Source organism: Elgaria multicarinata, chromosome 3 (assembly GCF_023053635.1).
Source record: "Elgaria multicarinata webbii isolate HBS135686 ecotype San Diego chromosome 3, rElgMul1.1.pri, whole genome shotgun sequence".
Classification (NCBI taxonomy): Eukaryota; Metazoa; Chordata; class Lepidosauria; order Squamata; family Anguidae; genus Elgaria; species Elgaria multicarinata.
This window is the reverse complement of record NC_086173.1, coordinates 55,875,967-55,898,216: the sequence shown is the minus strand read 5'-3', so window position 1 is coordinate 55,898,216 and position 22,250 is coordinate 55,875,967. Positions and strand designations below refer to the sequence as shown.

Genomic DNA, 22,250 nt, shown 5'->3' with positions numbered 1-22,250 from the left:
CGTCAAATGGCATCTGGGTGACCTGCCTACACTAAACACTCCCTTGCAGTGGAATGTCAGCAGCTTTCTGTCAGGGGTGCTTTTTCTTGCCCCAGGAGATACGTATGCAAAAGCAGGGTGGGATGCTCTGAATGGTCTCTTCGAATTATCTTCCATGCACCTTTTCATCGCTGAATCACTGGCTGTGAATAACCTTTGCAGGCACATTCTTTCAGTTGGACATTACAATAACAACAAGATTAGAAAGCCATCCTGTAATTCTTCAAAGCTAGTGATGCTTTGTCTGGAGAAATCTGATATCTTACAATGGGAAGCATTTTCACATGTTACTGGCAATCAATATCCTATAATAGCTAGTGCTCCCTCTTTGTCCCTCCTTTCAAATCAATCTTATTTATTTATTTGCAGAGGGAATGCATGGCTGTAGCATCATGATTGTGGGTGACCTGCTGGACCAAGACATTTTGCTGCCTGTGGAGCCCAAATGGCACCCCGCAAACCCTTCCCCCACAATTGCTAGGACCAACACTTTGAAAGGCCTTGATGCACCAATCATTCAGGCACCGATTCCAACCTCCATCTACCTCAAGCATCCTCTTCATGGTGTTGCCTGAAGCAGATTGCTTCACCTTGCTGCATGGCAGGGCTAGCTCTGGTGACATTTTCATCTACAGATATGCTTTTGTTGCTGAGATAACACATGTCCCCAACACTCAAAGTGCAATATTGAGTTGGTGGCACAATGTCATTCTCCCAGCAAATTGTGCCTACATTTCTCAAAGTTGGACTTGTGGGTTCTGCCAGCACTAATGTCATGGGCAGCTACTGAACAATTCTTATGTTGTTACAAGTAACACAAATCCAACCCTGCCTCTGTCACATTTTAATTTGTATTTACAGGATAGCCAGTCCTACTCTGTATTGATGTGTCTATCTAGATGCTATTGGGCTGCTGTTCCCATCAGCCTTAACCAGCATAGCCAGTAGTGATGGATGATGGGGTTGCAGATTCTCCACCTCAGCTATGTACCTTCAGCAGGTGATTACTCATCCAATCTTTGTGTCAGACCCTTTTCATCCAAGAAAAGGGTCTGACACAGCTCTACATATAGCCCCACAATGTTTTTTAAGAAGAAGCCTGAACATCAGCATGGAGAGAGGCTCATATTACACACACACACACACACACACACACACACTCCAAGTTGGGAATCATGAACTGACCTGTAATCTATCAATCAATCAAATCAACCATCCAATCAATCTGCTTTTCTAAAATACTTTTTCTTTGTCTTACTTCCTGTGTTTCCATTTTAGTAAACCATCAGTACTCACTTTCACCTTAGCACTCCATACCCAAGACTGCTACTCTTGAACTGGGTGATATGTTTCCAGACACTTCTCAAGCTCTCCTTTTGGAACCACTCGGACAAACAAATGAAAAATAATTCAAGTAAATGAAAGAAAAGAAACTACTGACACTTCTGGCTTGGGCTTTGCTCCCAATGTGGAGCCTATGTTGTATCAGATGTAATCGTTTGGCAAACAAGTCACAGTGGGCTATTGATAGCTCTGACTCCTTGCATTTTGCGGGTAATGATAACAAACTCTATCTGAAATTGCTTCACTGCACAACACTGAACAGTCTTCGTGGTGGCAGAGAGAGAGAGAGAGAAATATGCCTTATTTACTGCTTTCACCACTGCAGCATGGTCCTTTAAATCAGCCTTTCTCAACCTGGTGCCCCTCAGATGTTTTGGACTTCAACTCCTCTAATACCAGCCAGCAAGGCCAATGGTCAAGAATGCTGGGAGTTGTAGTCCAAAATATCTGGAGGCAACCAGGTTGGGGAAGGCTACTTTAAATGACCACTGTAGTGTACTCAAATACATTTGGTTACAAGTGTCTCATGAAATGTTGGTTTTATTTTGAAATAAATTTCAAAAGTTAAAGGCAACAACAACAACAACAACAACAACAACACACTAATATAATAAGATCACTAAATAAATAAGTGATGGGACACTTATTTAAATGGGACAATTAGAGTAACATAGTGTAAGAAGAAGCTCACTATCTAACGAAAGGAATTAAAATACAAATTATACAGTATATATATAGGTATGTGTTTGTGTGATGTGAGTGTGTAAGAAAAGATATAGGCAACTATACTTGTTTGGAATTTGATCAAATGATCAAAGGGCTTCCAGATAGAATATAAATGGAAACTATTGTGTCATAATATCTTCCTTAAACTTGGATTTCTTGCTTGCTGCACTTGCTAAGTAAGTTTATACTTAATCATAGTCTCCCAGATCTTATAAACCCACTGCTGATTACTTTCTGAGCTTTCTGTCACTTATAGTCAAGGTATATTTCAAAGTTTTCTGAAGCCTATTAAAGAAAAACAACCACCAAGGAGAAGGCCCTCTACGAGTGGCCACATCTAACCTGAGGAATAGTCAGCCAAGGTCAGTTTCTCATACCCAAGCTTTACCCCACCTTGATCCAGAGGGAGAGGCGGGTAACTATTATTATTAGGCCACCCATGAAGTACCAAATGAAATCAATGGATCAATCCTCTAAGATGTTCTGGAAACCAGCTGCATCCATAGGTAGCCCAAGGAAGGCCATTGTCACCACTCCTCCATCCCTGGGGAGGTGCTGAGCTGAAAATATGTGGGTCTCTGCAAGGTAATGGTATTGCAAGGGGTGATCCCACCTTCTTCATCTGAATCCATGCCAGCACAGAGTAGCAAATCTAACATGTGATGATCTGCTAGATGTGTTTGGTTTATAGGATAGCCCATCTTATTCAGTAGGTGGCTGTTTCAGTATTACTTGAAGGGCTTCCTGCTACAAATATCCGTATAGCCAAGTTCATGATCAAACAAAGTGAATCTGAGGGCCATAGAGGTATTGCTTGGGGTGCTAAACTTGTATCCTCATTCTGCCCATTAAAGCAACAATGAAGAAATTGAATGTCTGTAACAGCTTCTTGTGAGGTGTTGATGATGTGATGATGTTAAAGTGCAGATGGGGTGTGTGTGTGTGTGTGTGTGTGTGTTGGCGGTAAGGATCAAAGTTAGGGTGGCCATGTATCCTATTTTATAGAGCACAGTCCTTTATTTAATGGGCTGCCAGAGGACTGTCTTCTAAGGACTGCCCTGTCCAATTCTAGTTTAATGATAAAGAGCCATCTGAAGTGTTGCTCATCAACACTGAGCACCTGGACAGCAGCCTGAACAGCAGGCATGTGGCTTACATGGTCACTGTCTTCTGCAGTATGTTGAGATGTAAAATATTTCTATTTGAATTATAATAATAACTTACATCCATCCATCCAAGTTAGCATATGCAAATTATATGCAAATATGTGTCATCTTTTAGCCTCTTTTTTGATTATGCATTTCCTCTCTTTTTTGGTGGTTCCTAAGTGGCCAACATAATCAAAAATAAACCAAGATCAATTAATATATTTCAGGCTAGGTGAGTAAGGAAAAATAGATATATCATTTCTCCTTCTTTCTGTTCCCTGATATTCCTTATTGTTTTTCTCAGGGATGGCAGGACGACTGGATAATCAGAACAGTTCTTTTTAAAGCAAAGAAAAAGTTCATTTTGTCCTCTGTGCATGTGCCTGCCTGCCTGCCTGTGTTTTCATATTATCTCCCCCTCCCCTTCTGCTGCCTGATATTCTTTATTGTCTTTCTCAGGTAGATCATTCATTGCTATAAATTTTCTTATCTCCAGTGCTTTTCCAATTACGGATAACAACAGAAAAGCAGTCATTGGTTTCTAAAAGGTCATCAAGATATAGGACCCGATTGGGAAGAGAATGACTTATGGAGTTGGCTTGTGTAAATCTGGGGAAGTTTTATGCATAAGTCAGGCACAAAATGTAAGTGGGATTCATTCATTCATTTATTTTTCAAAAAGGAGATTCACATTGGTTTCGGTGAGTGGAAACCAAGGTAGCCGTGATCATTTCCCACCTTTTCATGGATTTATGTATATTAAGGAGGAAATATTTCTGAAAGCATTTCATGTCAGTCTCTTGCCAAACAGTCATCAGCCCTTCAGTCTGCACAGTGTGGGTAAAAACAGCATGGCATTCCTCCCCCAGCCCCAAGCCTTGCTGAGCCCTTGATCTGGAGAGGAGGCCAATGGTGGACTAGGAGCCAACTCCTCAGTTGTGAAGGATGTGGATGCTTCATAGCAGCTGCTATGAGCGATACCAGCTTCCCCCAACCTGGTGCCATCCAGATGTGTTGTACTACAACTCCCATCATCCCCAACCAGTAGTCCAACCCATCTGGAGGCCACCAGGTTGTGGAAGGCTGGGCTGTACCTGTTCTTTCCTGCCTTAGAGCAGACGCAGTGTCCCTCCCACCAAGGCTAAAGGAAACGCTCCTGGCAAAAGTCACTGTGGGGATGATGTCATGCCAAAGGGGCTCAAAAGGGATGTCCTCTTCAAGAATCCTATTGACCTTCTTCTGCCACCCCAATGAAAGGGGTGTTACTTTACAGACCATTTTCATGTCACACAGCACCAACCCTTCTGCCTTCTTAGCAGCAACCAGCAGAGGTTACAAAATCTAGGGCTACCAGGGCTGTTGATTTGGGATGTTTACTCTGAGTGTCAGTAAGGGAATGGTGCTTTATCAATAATCTTAATCCATTGCAACAATCGAGCTTCAAAATATGATTCTCCTAATGATCTTCACCTCAAGGTGATAAACAACCTAGGGCTGCTTCACATGTTACAACAAAAGATGGGCCCCCACATTTCTTGGAGGGTCGGCTGTGTCTTTTCTATAATGTTTGATGGGCATTTCCACATATGATAACAAGCAGCCAAGGTGTGTCCAGGAGCCCCAGTCAATCAAAGGTCATAGGCAGGGCTGTCCTTGCCATTAGGCAAAGTGAGAAAGCTGCTTGAGATATCAGATAAATCCATTTGAGAGGGGATGGAGTTTGATACATTTTCCTAGGCTTGGACTCTCCGGTTCCCGCTGTGGCGCCCAACTAGATCTGCAAGTTGGGCCAGTTCACAGATTTTCCAGAAATTTTCTGCATTTGGGTGAGTGGGTGGGGGAAAGGTTCTGCAATCTGCACAAATTTCTGAGCAATTTGCACAAAGCATGGCCAAATTTGTGCAAATTATGACCGAATTCATACCAATTATGCAAATTACAGCTGAATTTGCAGTTTGTGCATAAATTTGCAGAGATTGTGAAACCTCCTCCTCCAAAAAAACCTCATGTGCAAAAGAGTTTCTGGAGTTTGGGGAACAGCTGACAACTTGGTTCACAGACACAAAGCAAGTCAAACATGCCCTAGAAATCTATTGAGCCAAATAACAACTGGATTTCCCAGCGATGGGCATCCCTAGCAGCCACGTAAGGCAGCCGATCCTGGGCAGCGCAGAGCAATGGCAAGATGTTAGAGGACTGAACTGTGTTCACCATGAGGCCTGCCCTACACTCCCTAAACTAGCTTGCTACCCTCAGGTGCTGCAGAGGACACTGGCCCATGGCCAGAGTGTTGGAGCAGGATTCAACTGACACTCCAGTTGGTTTCTCTACATGAAATGGTGGAAGCATCTTATCTTTGCCTCAGGCAGCAAAATTGCTTGGCTTAGCCCTGGCATAGGAATGATCAAGGAGCAAACCTGGATATGGCAGCACAGCTGGATTCAGGGGAAAGCTTTGGACACTTGATCAGGGAAATACACTGGGCAGCAATCAGCGAGAGGTGGGGAAGAAGTGGGCAAGACAAGGCAGAAGCTCAATGAAGTGTCAAAGAGAGCTAAGCAGCAGCTTCTTCCTGCTTCCCTTCCTGGGGTTGCTGGACCCTGGAAAACATTGAGAAATGGTCTGAGTAGAGCATACTGGCTGGGAATTATGCGAGTTGCAGTGCAACACGTCTGGAGGATGCCAGGTTGGGGAATGCTGGAGTAGAGTATGGCTTTACTACCACAACATTATTATCAAGCAAGTAGTTAGACGGAGGATTACCAGAATCCTTTGTGGCTGCCTCTGAAAGCCTCAAGGAGCTTCAGGAAAGCCATCACTCTAGCGAGGGTGAGACTTGGGAGACATTCCAGACAGGTTCGATATGTCACAGGTTTTCAGAGATGTGTAAACATTACAGAAAAGATTTGATTGCTCCTTGGTGGAAACACAGTGAGCCATCGCATCACATCATCACATGTGAGCTGGCCCTAAGCTGTTTTGCTTCCCCAGTTGTCATAAAATAGGTCCCACTATCATAGAGTGTTCCAACACTTAGTGTTGGGGAGGAACTTCAGCATAGTTTTTTTTTTTCAAGGACTTAGGTGTTGTTGCTTTTACAAGACACATGTTACTTTTCTTTACTGCTCTTCACATGAATTTTCAACATTTCCAGTCTGGTGTAAAGGTAAATAGGGGCATTCTGCTACATCTGCAATTTCTTCTACTTTTTTTCTTCTAGAAATTGGGTTTGCAGTTTGGCACTTTTTTTCACAATTCTAGAGGTTGCATTGCTTCAGAATGGAATGCTAGCAATGGTCTAGAGCATGTACAGAGAAGGGCAGGAGGAAGTCAATGAGAATATTGCTGCATCCACATCAAATGCTTTTTTAAAGCAAGACTGTTATGTCATTAAAGGAAAGCTATTATATCGTTAAATACAATTAAGAGCCCAAACCCAGGAAATGTCCAAACACATCTTCACATCACATGAGTTAGAGATATTACAGGTGAATGGGCTTTGCCATATATTTATGATTAATAACTCTCTGATTCTCTGACCTTTCCTGCTCCTTGGACATTTTTTGCCCCACATGATGTTTGGCAGGAGTTGACTGTGTGGGTGTGTCATTCACAGTCATTCACAGCCAAAAATGGCCCATGTAGGCCACATAATTGTAGAAGAGCCAGGGCATCTCAGTCAGATGGGTTGGAGGACCAAGTTCCCTACTCATCAGGAATCCATCAGCAGTCTCAGCAAAACTGTCAATTCCTTCAGAATTCAACCTTTTAATTAGAGACTAAAACTAGGGGGGAATATAACCAGTTCCTCCAGCTTTGGCAAGTTATCTGTTCTTAAACATTTATAGCATGAATATAACAAAAAGGTATTATGTATTCATATATACATACATACATATATACATAATGCCTCACTGTGGCATACATTAGCAGCCATGAATAAGTCAGCTTCTTTGCCTAATAAGGTCATACAGTTCCTACAAATGCAGATGGTTCAATAATTTGTGTGAAATATAATAGAAAGGAACCATGGATTTCAGTGGGTTTCTCTTCAAAAGCCTGATACATCCCCTGGGTCTTCTGCTTGACACCTTGTAGCAGACTTTGTATCATGGATGCATTACTTTACTGAGAAAATGGATCTAGCATGCAGAAGTCAAGATGAGGTCGTGGTCAAGTATGGCTTAAGTTCATCTCATGTAAATGATCGTCCCGTCTTTGAAAACCGGACAAGGCAGTCTCATCTCTAAACTCCCCTGAGCTCTAATATGGACCTTTTATTCCTTGGCTATCAATCATTATGCACCACGTAACACATGAGAGGAGAAAGACAAATCCACCATATTGGTACTTTATTTTTTTACAGGACAAAAGCTGGCAATTGAATGAGTTTTCCTGTTTCCAGATTGACGCGGCCTCCACTAATCTGCTCATCCAAGCATTTATCACTTCTGTGTATTATAAAGTAGGGAGCAGGTGTATGACCTGCAATGACAAAAATGTGGCGTTGAGGGAGCAAGGGTGGGGAGGAAATAGATAAGATGTCATTTTGCAGCACAATTCTTCTTGCCTTAATGTTCTCCTCGATTATGAGAGACAATCATAGCCAGCAGTCCACTGATGTTTTATGGTGTCAGTGGGGTTTAAGGTTTTAAGCAAAGGAGGGATTAAATGTGCATTTTGGATACAGTATATTATGGGGCATTTATAGGACAGAATGATGGGGTGGGCTTGTTCGTTTACTCAAGGGGAAAAAAGAAAGATGACGTTTTTGCTATTCAAGGAAATGAAGGTGCAGTGCTCTTGAACTTCACCTCTGCACAGAGTGAAAACCTGCTCTAATAACGACTTTGGCTGGGAACGAAGAATTTGGTTCTTTTCAGAGAAAATTCTTCTGCATCTCATGACTACTAAACTGAGGTGAAACCAAAGTAGGAGATATCTCCCAACTAGGGATGTACGGATTGTGTAAAATCCAGTCCATCAGTGTTTTCAAGTTTGCCAAGCACCTCTCATCCCATCAATGGAATTGGATTTTTCCCCAGTTTCTGAATCTGCGCAAATTCCATGTGCGAAAATATGCAAATCCACCTCCAAATGTACAAGTTCCTCCAAATATGCAGATTTTCACACTTTAGCCTATGGGGGAAATGCAAAATTTGGGGCTGTGGTTCCCCCCTTTTCTATGACAAACTTAGCACAAAATTCCAGAAGGTTAAAAAAAAATGTCCTGCAAGTCTGTGGAATCAGCCCGGGGGGAGGAGGGAGCTGGCCCACTGTGGAATCCCCAGGTTGGATTCATAAAAATCTGAACTCTTTCGGTTCCATTGCAGATTTTCCCAACATCCCTACTCCCAACCCTAAGAAATATAGCAACAAAACACCTGGGTTAGGCCTGCTAGTGTGTGTGTGTGTGTGTGTGTGTGTGTGTGTGTGTGTATCACCTTAAGCACAACCCAGTTGTTTTGTTACTAAACTGAGGTGCACTTTCACATAAATGCCTGAAATTGTAATATATAACTCATGTGGTCACAAGGACCCCGCCTTTCCCCTTGTTCTTGACCTTACATGATATCTTGACCTCACATGGGGTTACTGCTTGGGCATTGGGCTGATGAGACAAGACCAAAGACACAGCGACAATCCCCAGTTCCAATAGTGGAGCTGAAGAGAGCGTCACAGGGATAGTTCCCCCAGGCAGAATCTATACCACTGCTTTAAAACGGTCTATAATGGTATTGACAACTGTTGGGACCCAGTACACACTCCATAGACAGTTTTCAAACCGCTTTCAAAGTGTTATATCCTGCTTGGTGTAGAACTACCCCCAGTTGTTCTGGGCTTTGGAAGCCCATAGGAACTGCAGAGATGTCTTGGAGCTGGGGAAGGTAACTGGGTCTCAGTAGCCCAACAACCAAACAGTTTAGAGCTGGACAAGCATGCCAGAGCATCTCTTGTTGTCCTTCTTGGCAGAATGTGATGGGAAAATTTACTGTAGCAAATTGAGTAAGAGGAATTGTAGGCCTATATATAACCCACTGAGTTTTATGAGGCTGAGTAAGCTTGCTTCGGACTGTGCTCTTGCCTTTTCAAATGTTTTTTCTCCCAAGTAAACAGAGATTGTAGCACACAGTAAACATAAATGTTGCAGCACAGATCATTAGCTCTGAAAATCATGGCTGTGCTAATGTCATAGGATGGATGGTTCTTCTTCTATTCATGACTTTTAATCTGACAGATTAAAAAATCCCCTGACTTGGGTAGTAAAGCTTTCCTCCAAATTCACAAGTGTCCACTCTTTATATAAAGGCATAGTTCTGCCTAGAACTGTATCAAGTATTACGTAGAGACAGACATGTCTTGAAAGGAATGTTCTTGGGATGTAGCGGGTTTTAATCTGGATTTTTCCTATTTGTCTACATATGGCAAACACATTATTTACATTTAATTATTTATTGGGGTTGTTTTAAAATGCTTAATTCTCTTGAATCAACAACCTTCAGTCAATCAGTCAGTCAAACTTTGTTTATTTTTTGCTGATGGAAGAGGAAGAAGTCATATGGTCACTTTAAGTAGACTTAATATTGGCTGGAAATGGTATGGATATCATTTTTCCTCCTTCGATTTTATCATCAATGTGCTTTTTAATATCCAAACATAGCAAAATAATTAATGCCAGGGAAGAATGGGGGGGACACTGCTTACTTTAAATAGGCAAGGAATCTCCAAGTGATTGGCATTGGACTATTTGGATTCTTCTCTGATTCAGGGGTGGGGAACCTCAGCCCCAGAGGGCCACGCCTCTTCTCCCAACTCTTCTGGAGGGTCACCAAACTCTGCAGAACAGATTTGGAGGATGCATGGAGGGCTGCTGTGGATAGGATAGGATGCAGAAGTCCCATTCCACCAGCAGTGTCCTTTCTTTGGCAGAACAAGGAATCTGGATCTAAGCCCAAATTCTTAAAAAGAGACAAAAGTTTGGAACAGGTGAATCAAAACATTTTTACTGGCATCAATCTGATTTCCATATAGGTGTCAGAGGAGCCTCTTTTAGGGAGAGGGAATATTCCAGAACTGAGGTGCCACTGCTGAGGAGACCCTTACCTTTGTAGGTGAATAACATATCTCCAATAAAGGAGGCATCTGGAGAAAGGCTTCAGCAGAAAATCATAAAGCATGGGCAGGTTGATAATGGAAATAGACCCCTATTCAAATATTTTGTTCCTGATTTTAAGCATACCTGTCAATCTTAATACATTCAAGTAGAAGCAGCTCTACAGTGGACAGTTTGTCATTGATATTTTGAGATATACATCTTTGGAACCTTCCAGAGCTACCAGAAACAGCATTTAATGCATTGAATCCATCCGCAAAACCTTCTTGTTATGTACCAGATTGAAAATAGCAAGGACTCAGGAAGATCAGCCATTCTGTTTGAGACCACTGATGAACATTATCATGATTGTGTGCACTCAAAATATGGATAACTGGGCAACAAAGAATGCCATGAAGAGAGGTGACCATGGCAGAGTCAGGCCCATTCTGTTGACTGACGATTGGCAATCCATCCCTTCCTGTAGCAAAACTAATTGGATAGACATGCTGTGCCACTGTTAGTAGCATATTGCTTTGAGATGTTGCATACTATGAAGCTTGCCCCAGAAATCACCTTGCTTGCAAACTTCACCTCTTCCTAAGCAGCCATGTAGTAAATCAGTGGTCAACAACATTTGGCCCTCTAGTTTAGTTTATTTTATTTATTTATTACATTTCTATACCGCTCCATAGCCAAAGCTGTCTTGGCGGTTTACATAAGATTCAAACAATATAAAATGATATACAAAATTTTAAACCATAAAAATATGCAGCATACACAAAAACATACATCTAAAAACAACTTTAAGCTGTCAGCCAAACCTAAAAACAGATCCGGGATCAGTAGAGCTCATCACATATTGCTAAATGCTTGGGATAAGAGAAAAGTCTTGACCTGGCACTGAAAAGATAGTAATGTTGGGGCCAGGCAGACCTCATCAAGGAGATCATTTCATAATTGGGGGGGCCACCACAGAGAAGGCCCTCTCCCTTGTTGCCATCTCCTGAGCCTCCCTTGGAGTAAGCACCAGGAGGAGGACCTTACATGTTGAGCATAGTATATGAGTAGTTTCATGTTGGAAGAACTATTCTGTCAGGCATTTGGTCCCAAGCTGTGTAAGACTTTATAGGTTAGAACCAGCACCTTGAATTGGGCTCGGAAACATACAGGCAGCCAATGCAAGCAGGCTACAGTCAGTCTTATATGTTCGAACCTTCTGGTCCATTTATTTATTTATTTATTACATTTATATACTGCCCCATAGCCGAAGCTCTCTGGGCAGTTTACAAAAGTTAAAAACAGTAAACATTAAAAGTATACAAAATTTAAAAACATAAAAAACATAAAAACAACAGTATAAAAACAACAGTATCCATTTAAAAATCACTTTGGCTGATGCATTTTGCACAAGTTGTCATTTGCTATGCTTTCTAGGGCTGATGGAGTTGTAGTCCAAAATCTGGAGGGCCAAAAGTTGCCCATCCCTGGAGTAGATAGGCCCAGAATGTTCCATTTGCATCACTGGTGTCTCCCTCCAGCAACCAGGCTTGGAATGCTTCACTCACCCACAATATTTTTATTTCCCTCTTTTGATTTCCCTTATCCAGCCTGCCTCCCTGACCATACCCAACATGTATCCACTTGATGCCTCAAGTAAGTCAATTCTCTAGGTCATGTAAGGCTCCTACATGTTAGGTGACCACATGCTGAGCCACTTGATACTCCTCTCAGTCAGCTGTCCACATGACTGAATCGGACTTGAACACACAAAAGTATTAGTAAGTCAAGACAAGTTTCTGCCAGATGGGAAAGTTGTTATATTTTTATTTATTTATTTATTTATTTAGCACCATCAGTGTGCATGGTGCTGTAAGTTCTTTACAGATGTTTTATAGGGAATGTTCCAGCAAGTATTGAGTCTGCTGCTAACATGGCCAAGATGTACCAAGCCTTTGTTGTCACCATACAACTCTGTGTTTCAGTGGCATTAACAACCATATGATCTTACCATAAAGGACCACGATGATAACTCTTGTCAGTTCAGATCAGTGTCCAAACCCTCATGCTGAGGTCAGCCCATCAGCAAGCAATCGCCAAGAGGAATCCTTGAGAAGCAATCTCTTCTATTTTGACAAGAGACAATGTCCCTGAGATCTCTCCCCATTAAACGAGTGTAGCTTTCATATCTCTTGAATCAAATCAAACTTTGAAGGTGCCAACGGTGGGAGTTGAGGATTTTATTTTATCTCTGTTGATGGCGAACCTCCCCCAAGAAATCCAAACCTGAATAATAATTTGAAAGGGACAATATTTAAATTAAAAAGATGCACAAACTAGATGGATAAGTATTTCAATAAGGAGGGAGAGCTGGAGAACCAGGGCAGAGGGGCAAAGAGACGCGCATCTCTTTGAATCGTCAATATCTCAGGGCAAGGTTGCTCCAGACGTAATGAGAATCCCTATGAATTATCTCTTGCCTTTATTGTCTAGTGCTACCAGGGAAGGGGGAGGAGGAGGAGAAGAGCAAACCAACTTTTTTTTTTAATTTGGACAGACTTAAAGAAGTGGCATCAAATTTGAAGGGCACCCTATCAATCTGTTGTCCTAGCTGCATGAAATTGTATTTCCCTGCCACTTCATATCTTATTTGCAGCAGCTGGGCTGTAAGTCATTGGTGATAACATTCTTTATTATGCAGCCGTGTTTATGAACTGTGCCTGGAAAGAGATGATAGAAATATGCAGCAATATGCAAAGGGTAAAGGGGGGGGGAATAGAAGGGGAGGAGGGGAAATAAATGCTCGTTGCTAAGGCAACCAGGGGGCTATTTTGGGCATCAAATTTTTGCAAATGATGAAAAGCATTTTTATGCAGTGGCTGGTCTTGCCATGATGAGAAGGGGTGGAGGGTACACACAGTGAACTGCGAGATAATATTTGAAAAGGTAGCAGTTTATTTTCTTTTCCTATGTTTAAATTTTAGCTAGATCTAATTTTGTCAAAAATGACTTACAGAAGGAAGTCAATGTGTGCTAGTCCCGTGTGAGTGGGGGATTCTAATTAATTAATACAAAGGCAGTCCACTAATGTAACCATCTGTCCATAGTTATTGTTGTTTTAAAATCTCAAGTTCTTGTTCAATTTAAAAACAAGGCAACCTTCTTGAGATCTGCAATGGATGCAATCTTCTCACAGCCTGGCATCCAATATCCCACTGCAAGTGTCAGTGTGCCTCATAGAGGAAGATTAGCCTGATTGCTTGAGCTGATTCCCTACCTCTTGCATTGAGAGTTAAAGGAGCTAATTTAAAAGATGCCCTTGGGTTTTCCCAGGGACTCTGGTTTGTCAGAGAAGAGAAAAAGGGAGCTGAGAGGGTTCCCACCCACCTCCTGCCACTATGCTTGAAAGGATATCGTTCTTCATATTATGAAGAACCTAATGTGGAATTTATGCCACGACAGAGGGGATATTCTTATGAATCATTTAACAAACCCAGGCTTCATTTATGAGGACATTCACCCTGGAAATGGCTGGGTTAGGGAGTTCTGGGTGGGTAGGCCAAAGAAATAAGCTGCTGAGGAGAAACAACATTGCAAGGAAAGGAAGGCTGGGCAAAAGACCCAACAGCGACCATCTAAGTAGCATTTCATCACTGCCAATCTCACTCTTTGGACACTTTGGGTGCTTCCAGATGAGACTTGTATGGTGCAATTGCCCTGCCTCATTCACAGAATTTTACAGGGCTGTCCAGCTGATGCCCTCTTCCAACCTTCGGTGTATTCCCACTGCTTCTTCTATCTTTCTTTCACCACACATAAATAACCATCAATCCACAAAGGAGGGAAAGACTGAATAGCTGCACAATTGCTCTGTTTATTGGTAATACTATGAGCTGTGTGTCCGGATGCACCCTTTCACTCTGGAAAGGAATTGTAGGTGGGCAAACAGGAAGTGCAAGAGGAAGTTGCTTAATAAAATGTGCTTCTATCATAACTGTTTTAGTGGGACACTAGCTGTTTCTTCCATGCTGATCAGCCTAGTCTGCCTTGATTGGAGTGGGGATTGGGTCTGGCATGTTATCAGCACTCTAATTCAGAGTGTATATATCTTGTCTATGAACCCCTTCACATAGGGATCACATGGCTGAGAAAGAGTGTCCTCAGGATCATCTCTCTCTGTGTTGTTTCCATTTCTGTTTTGTCTCCAAACTTTCCTAGTTGAAGCTTTTATTGTGCACTTGCCATTCCTCACTCACAGTTGTTTATGGTTGCTTTAGATGGCATCCTTCAGTTTTGCTCCTGTGCTTCCAAGCACTTTTGCAGTTTGTTTGTTTTTCTGCAAGGAAATGCCATATGTTTTGGCATTATTTAACAAAGGGCAACTCTCCACCAGTGTAATTGTGTTATTCCACTTTGTTCCACTAAATACCGCAGTGCCACTTAGAGCTTACACAGTGGAAAGAATGGAAAGGGAAGAAAGGAAAATAACTTTATGTGGGGATCCAATCTTAATTTTACAATTAAGCAGTGGGTTAAACAGCCTCATCTGGAAAAGATCTCAGTTTAGGTGACTTCAGGGGCTCTTTCTCACATATACACCAGTAAAACCTGTGCAGAGTAGACTTCTTCCCATTGTGCTAAATGCTTCCAGAAGCAGTAGCCCTGTGATTAAGAAACCATAAAGATTTTGCTGTTAGCTGCCTTGATCTTATAACAAAGGCAGGATATATATCTCAACATTTTAAAGAAAGAAAGAAACCTAAAAATGACCTTGCTGGATCAGACTAAGGTTCATCTAGTCCAGCATTCAGTCTCCAAGAGCAGCACCCAGCTGCCCCAGGAAGTTTTCAAGCATGTGGAGACAGACAGACAGATACTAGCTGTTTGTCTGCAGCACTTAGGATTCAGAGACATATTGCCTCTTAACATGGAGATTCTATGTTTGATTCTCATTTCTAATTGTCATCTGAGCTAGTGGACATCAATTCATTTTAAGGTGAGGAATTCTATAAACTGCATGGTATGCATTGCATGGAGGGAGAGCGAGAGAGAGGCCATTTCTACACCAGCCTGAAAATGCGGGCTGGTCACAGCCGAGACCCCGTGCGTCCAAATTATGCATAGGGACCACTGGGAGGAAGGAGGGATGAGAATGGATTTTCCCAGGGATAAGTACTCCCTGGGAAAAATTCAATTCTTCCCGCGGTCTTTGAATCGTCCCAAAACAGCAGGAGGTGTGGCCGCCCACCCCAGCTTCTTCCCTCCTTGCCGCGAGTAGCAGGGATCAGTAGAAGGAAGGAATCAGGGGTGGGGTGGGGAGTGGGGTCGGGACTTGTTTTTTTTATTAAAAATCCTTCACATTTTGTTGGGGCGCACGTGCGTTCAGATCCTTTAAAAGAAAAATGGTGGGTGCGACACCCTCCCTCCCAGGATGTCACGCCCACATTTAGACTATGGGGAGGATCTCGTGATCAGGATATCATGAGATCTTCCCCCCCCCTCCTTCCCTCTACACTGGGCTGGTGTAGAAATGGAGAGAGAGAGAGAAGCACCTTGCTTTTGGTTTATTCTGACCTGGTCCTAAAGTTTTTGTATTCTGAGGTGGGTTGAAAAGAGAAACACAGAGAGAAATCTATTTGCTGTCTCCACATTATTCTGACTAGTATAAGCCTCTATTACACCTTTACTATTCTATAATGTTGCCACACCCCACAGAGCATTATCTTGGAGCTTTCACTGATACCCATCTTTTCTAGTCTGCAGTGTGCAAAGTGGGCCTGTCCACTCTAATCTGTCCCCTGATCTGGGCAGAGATTTCTGGCATAAAACACCATGGGTACTAAAATCAGCACAAGATAGGTCATTGATTTTAATGGGATGAGGTCTTAGAATGTTATACACGTAATACCAGGTTATTAAAGCAATGTTTTCAGCAATGTTCTTGGGGCCTGGAATCCTAGCACCAATCTAGAAGCATAGGAAGAAGAACTGCAATAAAGCAGGTATGGTAGTCACATGTGTAGATTGCAGCATCAAGGAACAACTTGTGATTCTCACACCTGCTCTATGGAGGTGCAAAGGTTCTGAACATGTGCTAAGTGGCTCCCAGGGATCAGATGTACATAGAAATAGCACATATTTGAGAAAAACAACAACAACAACAACAACAACAACAACAACAACATTCTCACACACCAATATCTATTAACATATTCCTGAAAAGATATAGGACTGCTTCAACACTAGGCATATAGTGTAGAATAGCAATGTCTTATTTAGTCACATTTTGCAGGAATCCTCCATGATGTTACCATAATTTGTGTTCCTCCTATGTTTTCCCAGTGCCTCTTTTCTTACCACAGCAAGTTAGGATTTTCAGAGAAGGATAGAAATGTCACAGAATCTCCATAGGTGTAGATGCCCTTAGCACTACCCTTTGGTTTTCTTTTGACATATCAAGCAGATGAACCCATCACAGCTGAGCACATGTTCAGTACAGCCTTTGTGGTGGTCACCATTTTGTAACCCTGCTATTTATTTTTTTAAAAAAGATATTTCAAAATACTTTCCCAGCTATAATTTTTTAAAAAATAGCAAAATGCTGCTTAAATGAATGAGTGGTATAACACCCATAACACCATGATGCTAATTTAAGGGAAAAAAAAGAAAAGAATTCCACCTTTCTGGTCACTACAATTTTAGCAACATTTTTTCCCCTAATTAAACTCTTCCAATCTACACTTCCAATCTAAAACAAACATGAAACAATTTGTGTTTTGACATTTCCTGAGTAGTAATGGGCAACCATGCTTAAATTAATAAGTGCTTGCTGCTATATATATATATATATATATATATGGATCACTCAGACTTTCTTTTTCCCAAATGGCTACTCGGGTGACTTGGATGTTCCCCAACTTCAGTCTCTATGTCACACCCACTGGTGTGGATGGAACATAGCAAGATACATGCAGAAAAAGTGCAATAACCCAAATAGTGTGGAAAGTAAATTACAATTCCACTTGTAGCTTACAGCAGAAGAGCAATGATTTATTAGTGCTAGTATCTACCTTCCTGGAAGCAGTCCAAGACAGGTCAGGGTTTCCTCTGTCCATGGTGCTGTTGAAATAGTCAGTAGGGCATCTGGGACGCTGTTCTTATGACAGCTTACCAGAAAACTGACCCTTCATTTTGAGAATCGCTGCCATGGACAATCCACTTATTTACTTCGAATACAGTTTTGGATTTCAAAATTAATCAGAAATGACACTGCTACTTCTCCAAGGGAGATGGGTGAAATCTGACCTTTGCCCAGTCTAATTTATTTTAAAGCATACTGTGCCAATTTTAGCACAGATGCTGAGTTAGGCAGATGGCCTGTGAGATGCTTTAAATCTGGCCAAAAAGAAAACTTAAAATGTTGTGGGTTTTTTGTAATATGTTTTGCAGCACAATCCCATGCACATTTACTCACTATGCTCAAAGGGGTTTACACCCAGGTTTATGTGGCTTGTCTCCCACTCTAGGGATTTTCAAGTACAGGATCTTGGAGATATCGCTAACATAAAGCTGGTGAAATGAATGAATGATTTCTTCAACAAGAAGCACCCTTTTCCTTCTGTACCATTGTATATCTGCATTATTGCCATCATACTTTATGCTTAATAATTAAATGGTTTCCAGCAGTACCGGCATCCCCCTGTAATAATTAAATCCATGTAACTTGGTAGATAATTATAAAACTGAATTGTTGAGTCCTACACGCTCCAGTTAATATTACCTGGCTTGTTTCTTGAAATGAGCCTAAAGATCACATGATCCAGGCAATGGGAAATGTTATCTAATCAGCTCAGGGCATACCTGCTGCTGAACCTTTTACATCTTGTCTTCCACTAAGGTCATTTTATCTCCAAGCACATGGTATGATCTAGCCAAAATGAAGTGCTTTGAGGTCCCACTGGGTGATATCCAATTGTGCTCATCCCCCAGAGGAACAACATCTCTCAACAGAGCAGTTACCCCTTTTCCTTGCAGCCCCCATTGCCCCACATGGATCAAGTGATGCCGGATCCAGCACATCCACAGTTATAAGCATCACTTCTTGGTGGTGTTTGACATGAGCATAGTGGCACATTTTCTAAGGCATCTGAAACCATAGTTGTGCTAGGGATTATATATTATGTAGGGTGCCAGGTTGGGGAAGGCTGGTCTAATGCTAGCCAGCTGTACCCTGCTTTTTTAATAGGTATCACTAGATTCTACAAGAAAGAATCTCTGCCAAATAAACACGATGGAATTATGTTTACCATTTAAAAGTGCTCAAAGAATTTCACACATCATCTCAGCAAGTGGCCTGGAATGATGGGAGTTTCAGTCCAACACATCTGGAGGGCACCAGGTTGGGGAAGGCTGCATTAAACCAATGGTTGAACTTTTGAAATAGGACCATTCTTGTTCTCTTAACAAATGTCCAAAATAGCAAACAATTGTCTAGTTACCACAGAACCACAGCTCAGTTGCTTGGATTTTTAATACTTGACAATGATGTGAAGGCACGCATTCTTTTTCCTAGGACATGGAAACATCTACTTCTGAATTTAAAACCAAAGAAAATGAGGATCTCTATGAAAACAAAAAGGTCAGTCTCTATATTTTGCTTCACACAATTTAATTGTTGCAGTATATTCCAGTTTATACTTATTTTTAAGACCATAGATCATTTTCTGAATATATATCTTACATGGTTCAACCCCACAGGGATGATCAAGATGTCCTGGAGGGGGAAAAAACCCTTTTGATCTTTTTATGATGGGATTTCCTTAACTCATAGCATGCTAATTAAGGCTGCATAATTTTCCTAAAGTGTGTGTGGGGGGGGGTACATAAAAGTGGTATATTTTCAGGAACTGTGTACTTGTGGGCTTTACATAGAAATAGTAGGAATCAAATATCAGAATGGGGAAATATTGCTTAACATTTATTTGCAAGTTTTGTATTTGAAGATGCTTTTATTTATATTGTTTTGTTTGAGTTTCACAGAGAAAGAGGACTGATCTGAGCTGCCTATTTTCTTCTTATGTCAGAAGTTACGTTCGCCATTTGTATATTATTGATTTTAGCATAAAATATACTATAATATATACTATAGGCTAGTGATCAACCTTAAATAGCCTTAGTAATACTAAATGATCCCAGATATCAATGGTTTCATAGATGTTTAGCCATAAGATTACTAGCGTAACTCTACAGGGGAGGCCTTTGTATAGCAATAACTACAAGATGTGATATTTTGTGTGGATTTGAAATATTTCAATCAATAGATTGTTCAGTCCCTCAGTATATGGACATCTGTTTTTCTCTCATTTACTTATCCTGGGATTTATGAAGGCTTGCTAGATGCCATTTATTATAAAAGCTAACTGCTCCATGCATTAGAACAGGGGCGAGTCTAGAACATTATTCCCATGGGGAGGGGGGAATGTATGTTCCCTATTTCAGATGTCACGGTTCCAAATCTCCCCTCTTAATCTATAGGATCTCCCTGTTTTTGTAAGCCACTTCCACATAAAAATGGACTTTTTTTCATTCTCAACTTCATATGAAGTGTCAGAATGAACTATTTTCAAACCTCTTAAAATACTCGTCTGATCTGCTTTGAAAGTCTGTCTAACAGTCTTTTTTTTCTTATGACAATTGTACATTATTCTTTTCTAAAATTATTATTATTATCAAGATACTACACCCCCCTTCAGAAGTACTGCACAATAACTCTCCCTTGGAAACCCTACTGAATGTATAATTTTTAACCACTCTGACTGTCAGATACTTAAAAGCTACTGCTGGAGGTGTTTGCATAAAAGAGATCCTTTGTGGATCGCAGAGAGAATCTGGCAATGTTCTTGATAGTATCCCACCCTGCTGATAAGGGCTGGCTGCTCTAGGTGCATCTGATTTCATGACTATGTGTGCTTTTTCTCAGTGACTCCTCCCCATCAATTCTCCTCTGCATTTAGCATGCAGGTTGTGTGCAGCATTTGCAAAGAAGTGGAGTTTGGGATCGTCTTTCAAACCTGTTTTTGGTACAAATACAGTTTAAGAACACACACATGGATAATCCAGATGCTTTTGGTTTTAAACATATGCCCAAGATCCATGCCACACAAACAGAAGGCAATGGGGTTCAATGCTGCATCTGATAAAATAGTTCCTAGTCTATAAAGGCTACAATAGATTTGTTAATCGTTAAGGTGCCACAATACTCTTTGTTATTTCTCTTGCAATAGATTGGGATTCAAAGTTGGTATCATAGAACAAATCCTGCAAACCAGTTGGTATCTATCTGATATAAAAGAAAATGCATCCCTAGTAATTGTTGGGAGAAGTTCCCATGACCTTTCATCCTAAGCTTTTAAACCATTCATTGCCTTTCTCTGGAGCTCCATGTGAGCTCTAATAACCACATGGAACCTGGGGATTTCAATTCATTTCAATGGGGGGAGCTGATTATTATGTGCAAAGAACTGCCTGTGCAAATTAGGAAATGCACTGGGAAGCTGCTGGAGACAGGAAAACTCCATGAATGCACCAGAAAGTTCCCGCAAGTAAAAGAGATAGCTAGATAGGAAGTAGATTGAGAGGTTGATATTGCACTCATGATCTGCTTGTGGGCTTTCCAGAGACACTGGTTGCACGCTGGACCAGTTAGTACTTTGGTCAGGTCCAGCAGGGCTCTTAGCTTGATTGCAATGGAGCTGAAGGGGAAACAAGAAAGAGATCCTAGCAAGGAAGACTGGCATGATCCTTCCCATCGGATGACCAAGGCACAGCTGGACTACAGCACTCCCAACATCCAAGCAAAAGCTGGTTTAGAAATAGGCTGAATCACTAAGCACATTCACACAAACACATGATAGAAAAGCAGGTGCAGGGGTAGAGGCTACCATTTGTCGTGAAAGGACCTCCAGAAGACAGAATGGGGCTGAATGATTCCTTTCCTGCGACCCCAATGAATCATTTCTGAGGGTGTAGAGAAGCTCCTGAGGTTGCAGGGAAAAGGAAGCCTTGAGAAAGGCAGCAGTCGGGTCACTGCTTCAAGTAGGGTGAGACAGCAGGAGCTATACTAGAGTGGCCAGATACAAAAGAGGGCAGGGCTCCTGCAGCTTTAACTGTGGTGATGAAATAGGGATTTCACCAGCTTATGCATGCACAAAAATGACATCAGCTGAAATTCCCTTTTCAATACAACTGCTAAAGGTACAGGAGCCCTGTCCTTCTTTTCCATATGGTCACCGAAGCCCTAAACAGTCAGAGAAGACATTCTGGCAAAAGGGGTCTGATGAGACTCAGGCAGACCCTGGGTTCCATGGCTTAGAATGGTTTCAGCTGAGGAGGCAACCGATGCATCCAGGACAACTGGGCTTGGGGAAATCCCTATCCAGCTACTATATTTAGCAATAATTATGCCAAACCCTGGGGGAAGTCACTCTGTGCCTGAGGTGTATGCATATCCAAGTCCTTGATTGCTGTGTCTGATCTAATTTAATCTAGTGCTGCTTGCTTAGGTGGTGTGGCTAAATCTGGACTGGGTAGGTAACCAAATGTTGATGCCCTCCTGGCAAAATTGCTTGCTAAATTCCTTGCCATTCAGCCAGTCCTGTGTGTTCTCTTTGCCTTCACTTACTCTGTGCTAGGCTGAATTTCTTAAAGGGACCCCCACCACATTCTGCTAAATACTGGGGTGGGATGTTTTACATGCTCTGAACCGAGCAGCTTGCCAACAGTGCTCTCCTGGAGCCATTTGGTGTGGCCATCAAGTCCCATGAATGATATTCAATCTATTGTGGCATTGTGATCTGAAAATAGAAAAACATGATATTTATTTATTTATTTAAAACATTTGT

General features: G+C 41.7%; 1 protein-coding gene across 4 annotated transcripts in view; it reads left to right on the top strand.

Moving 5' to 3' along the window:
- Positions 1 to 22,250, top strand: part of TNRC6C (trinucleotide repeat containing adaptor 6C) — a 544,733-nt gene that overhangs the window by 41,409 nt on the left and 481,074 nt on the right. For 3 of the 4 annotated variants that reach the window (XM_063120370.1, XM_063120371.1, XM_063120369.1), the window contains exon 4: positions 18,923 to 18,988. The exons of the other annotated variant lie outside the window; for it this stretch is intronic. In XM_063120370.1, coding sequence (XP_062976440.1) covers positions 18,923 to 18,988 — 66 coding nt within the window. The remainder of the gene's footprint in view (positions 1 to 18,922; positions 18,989 to 22,250) is intronic. 4 annotated transcript variants of the gene reach the window in all.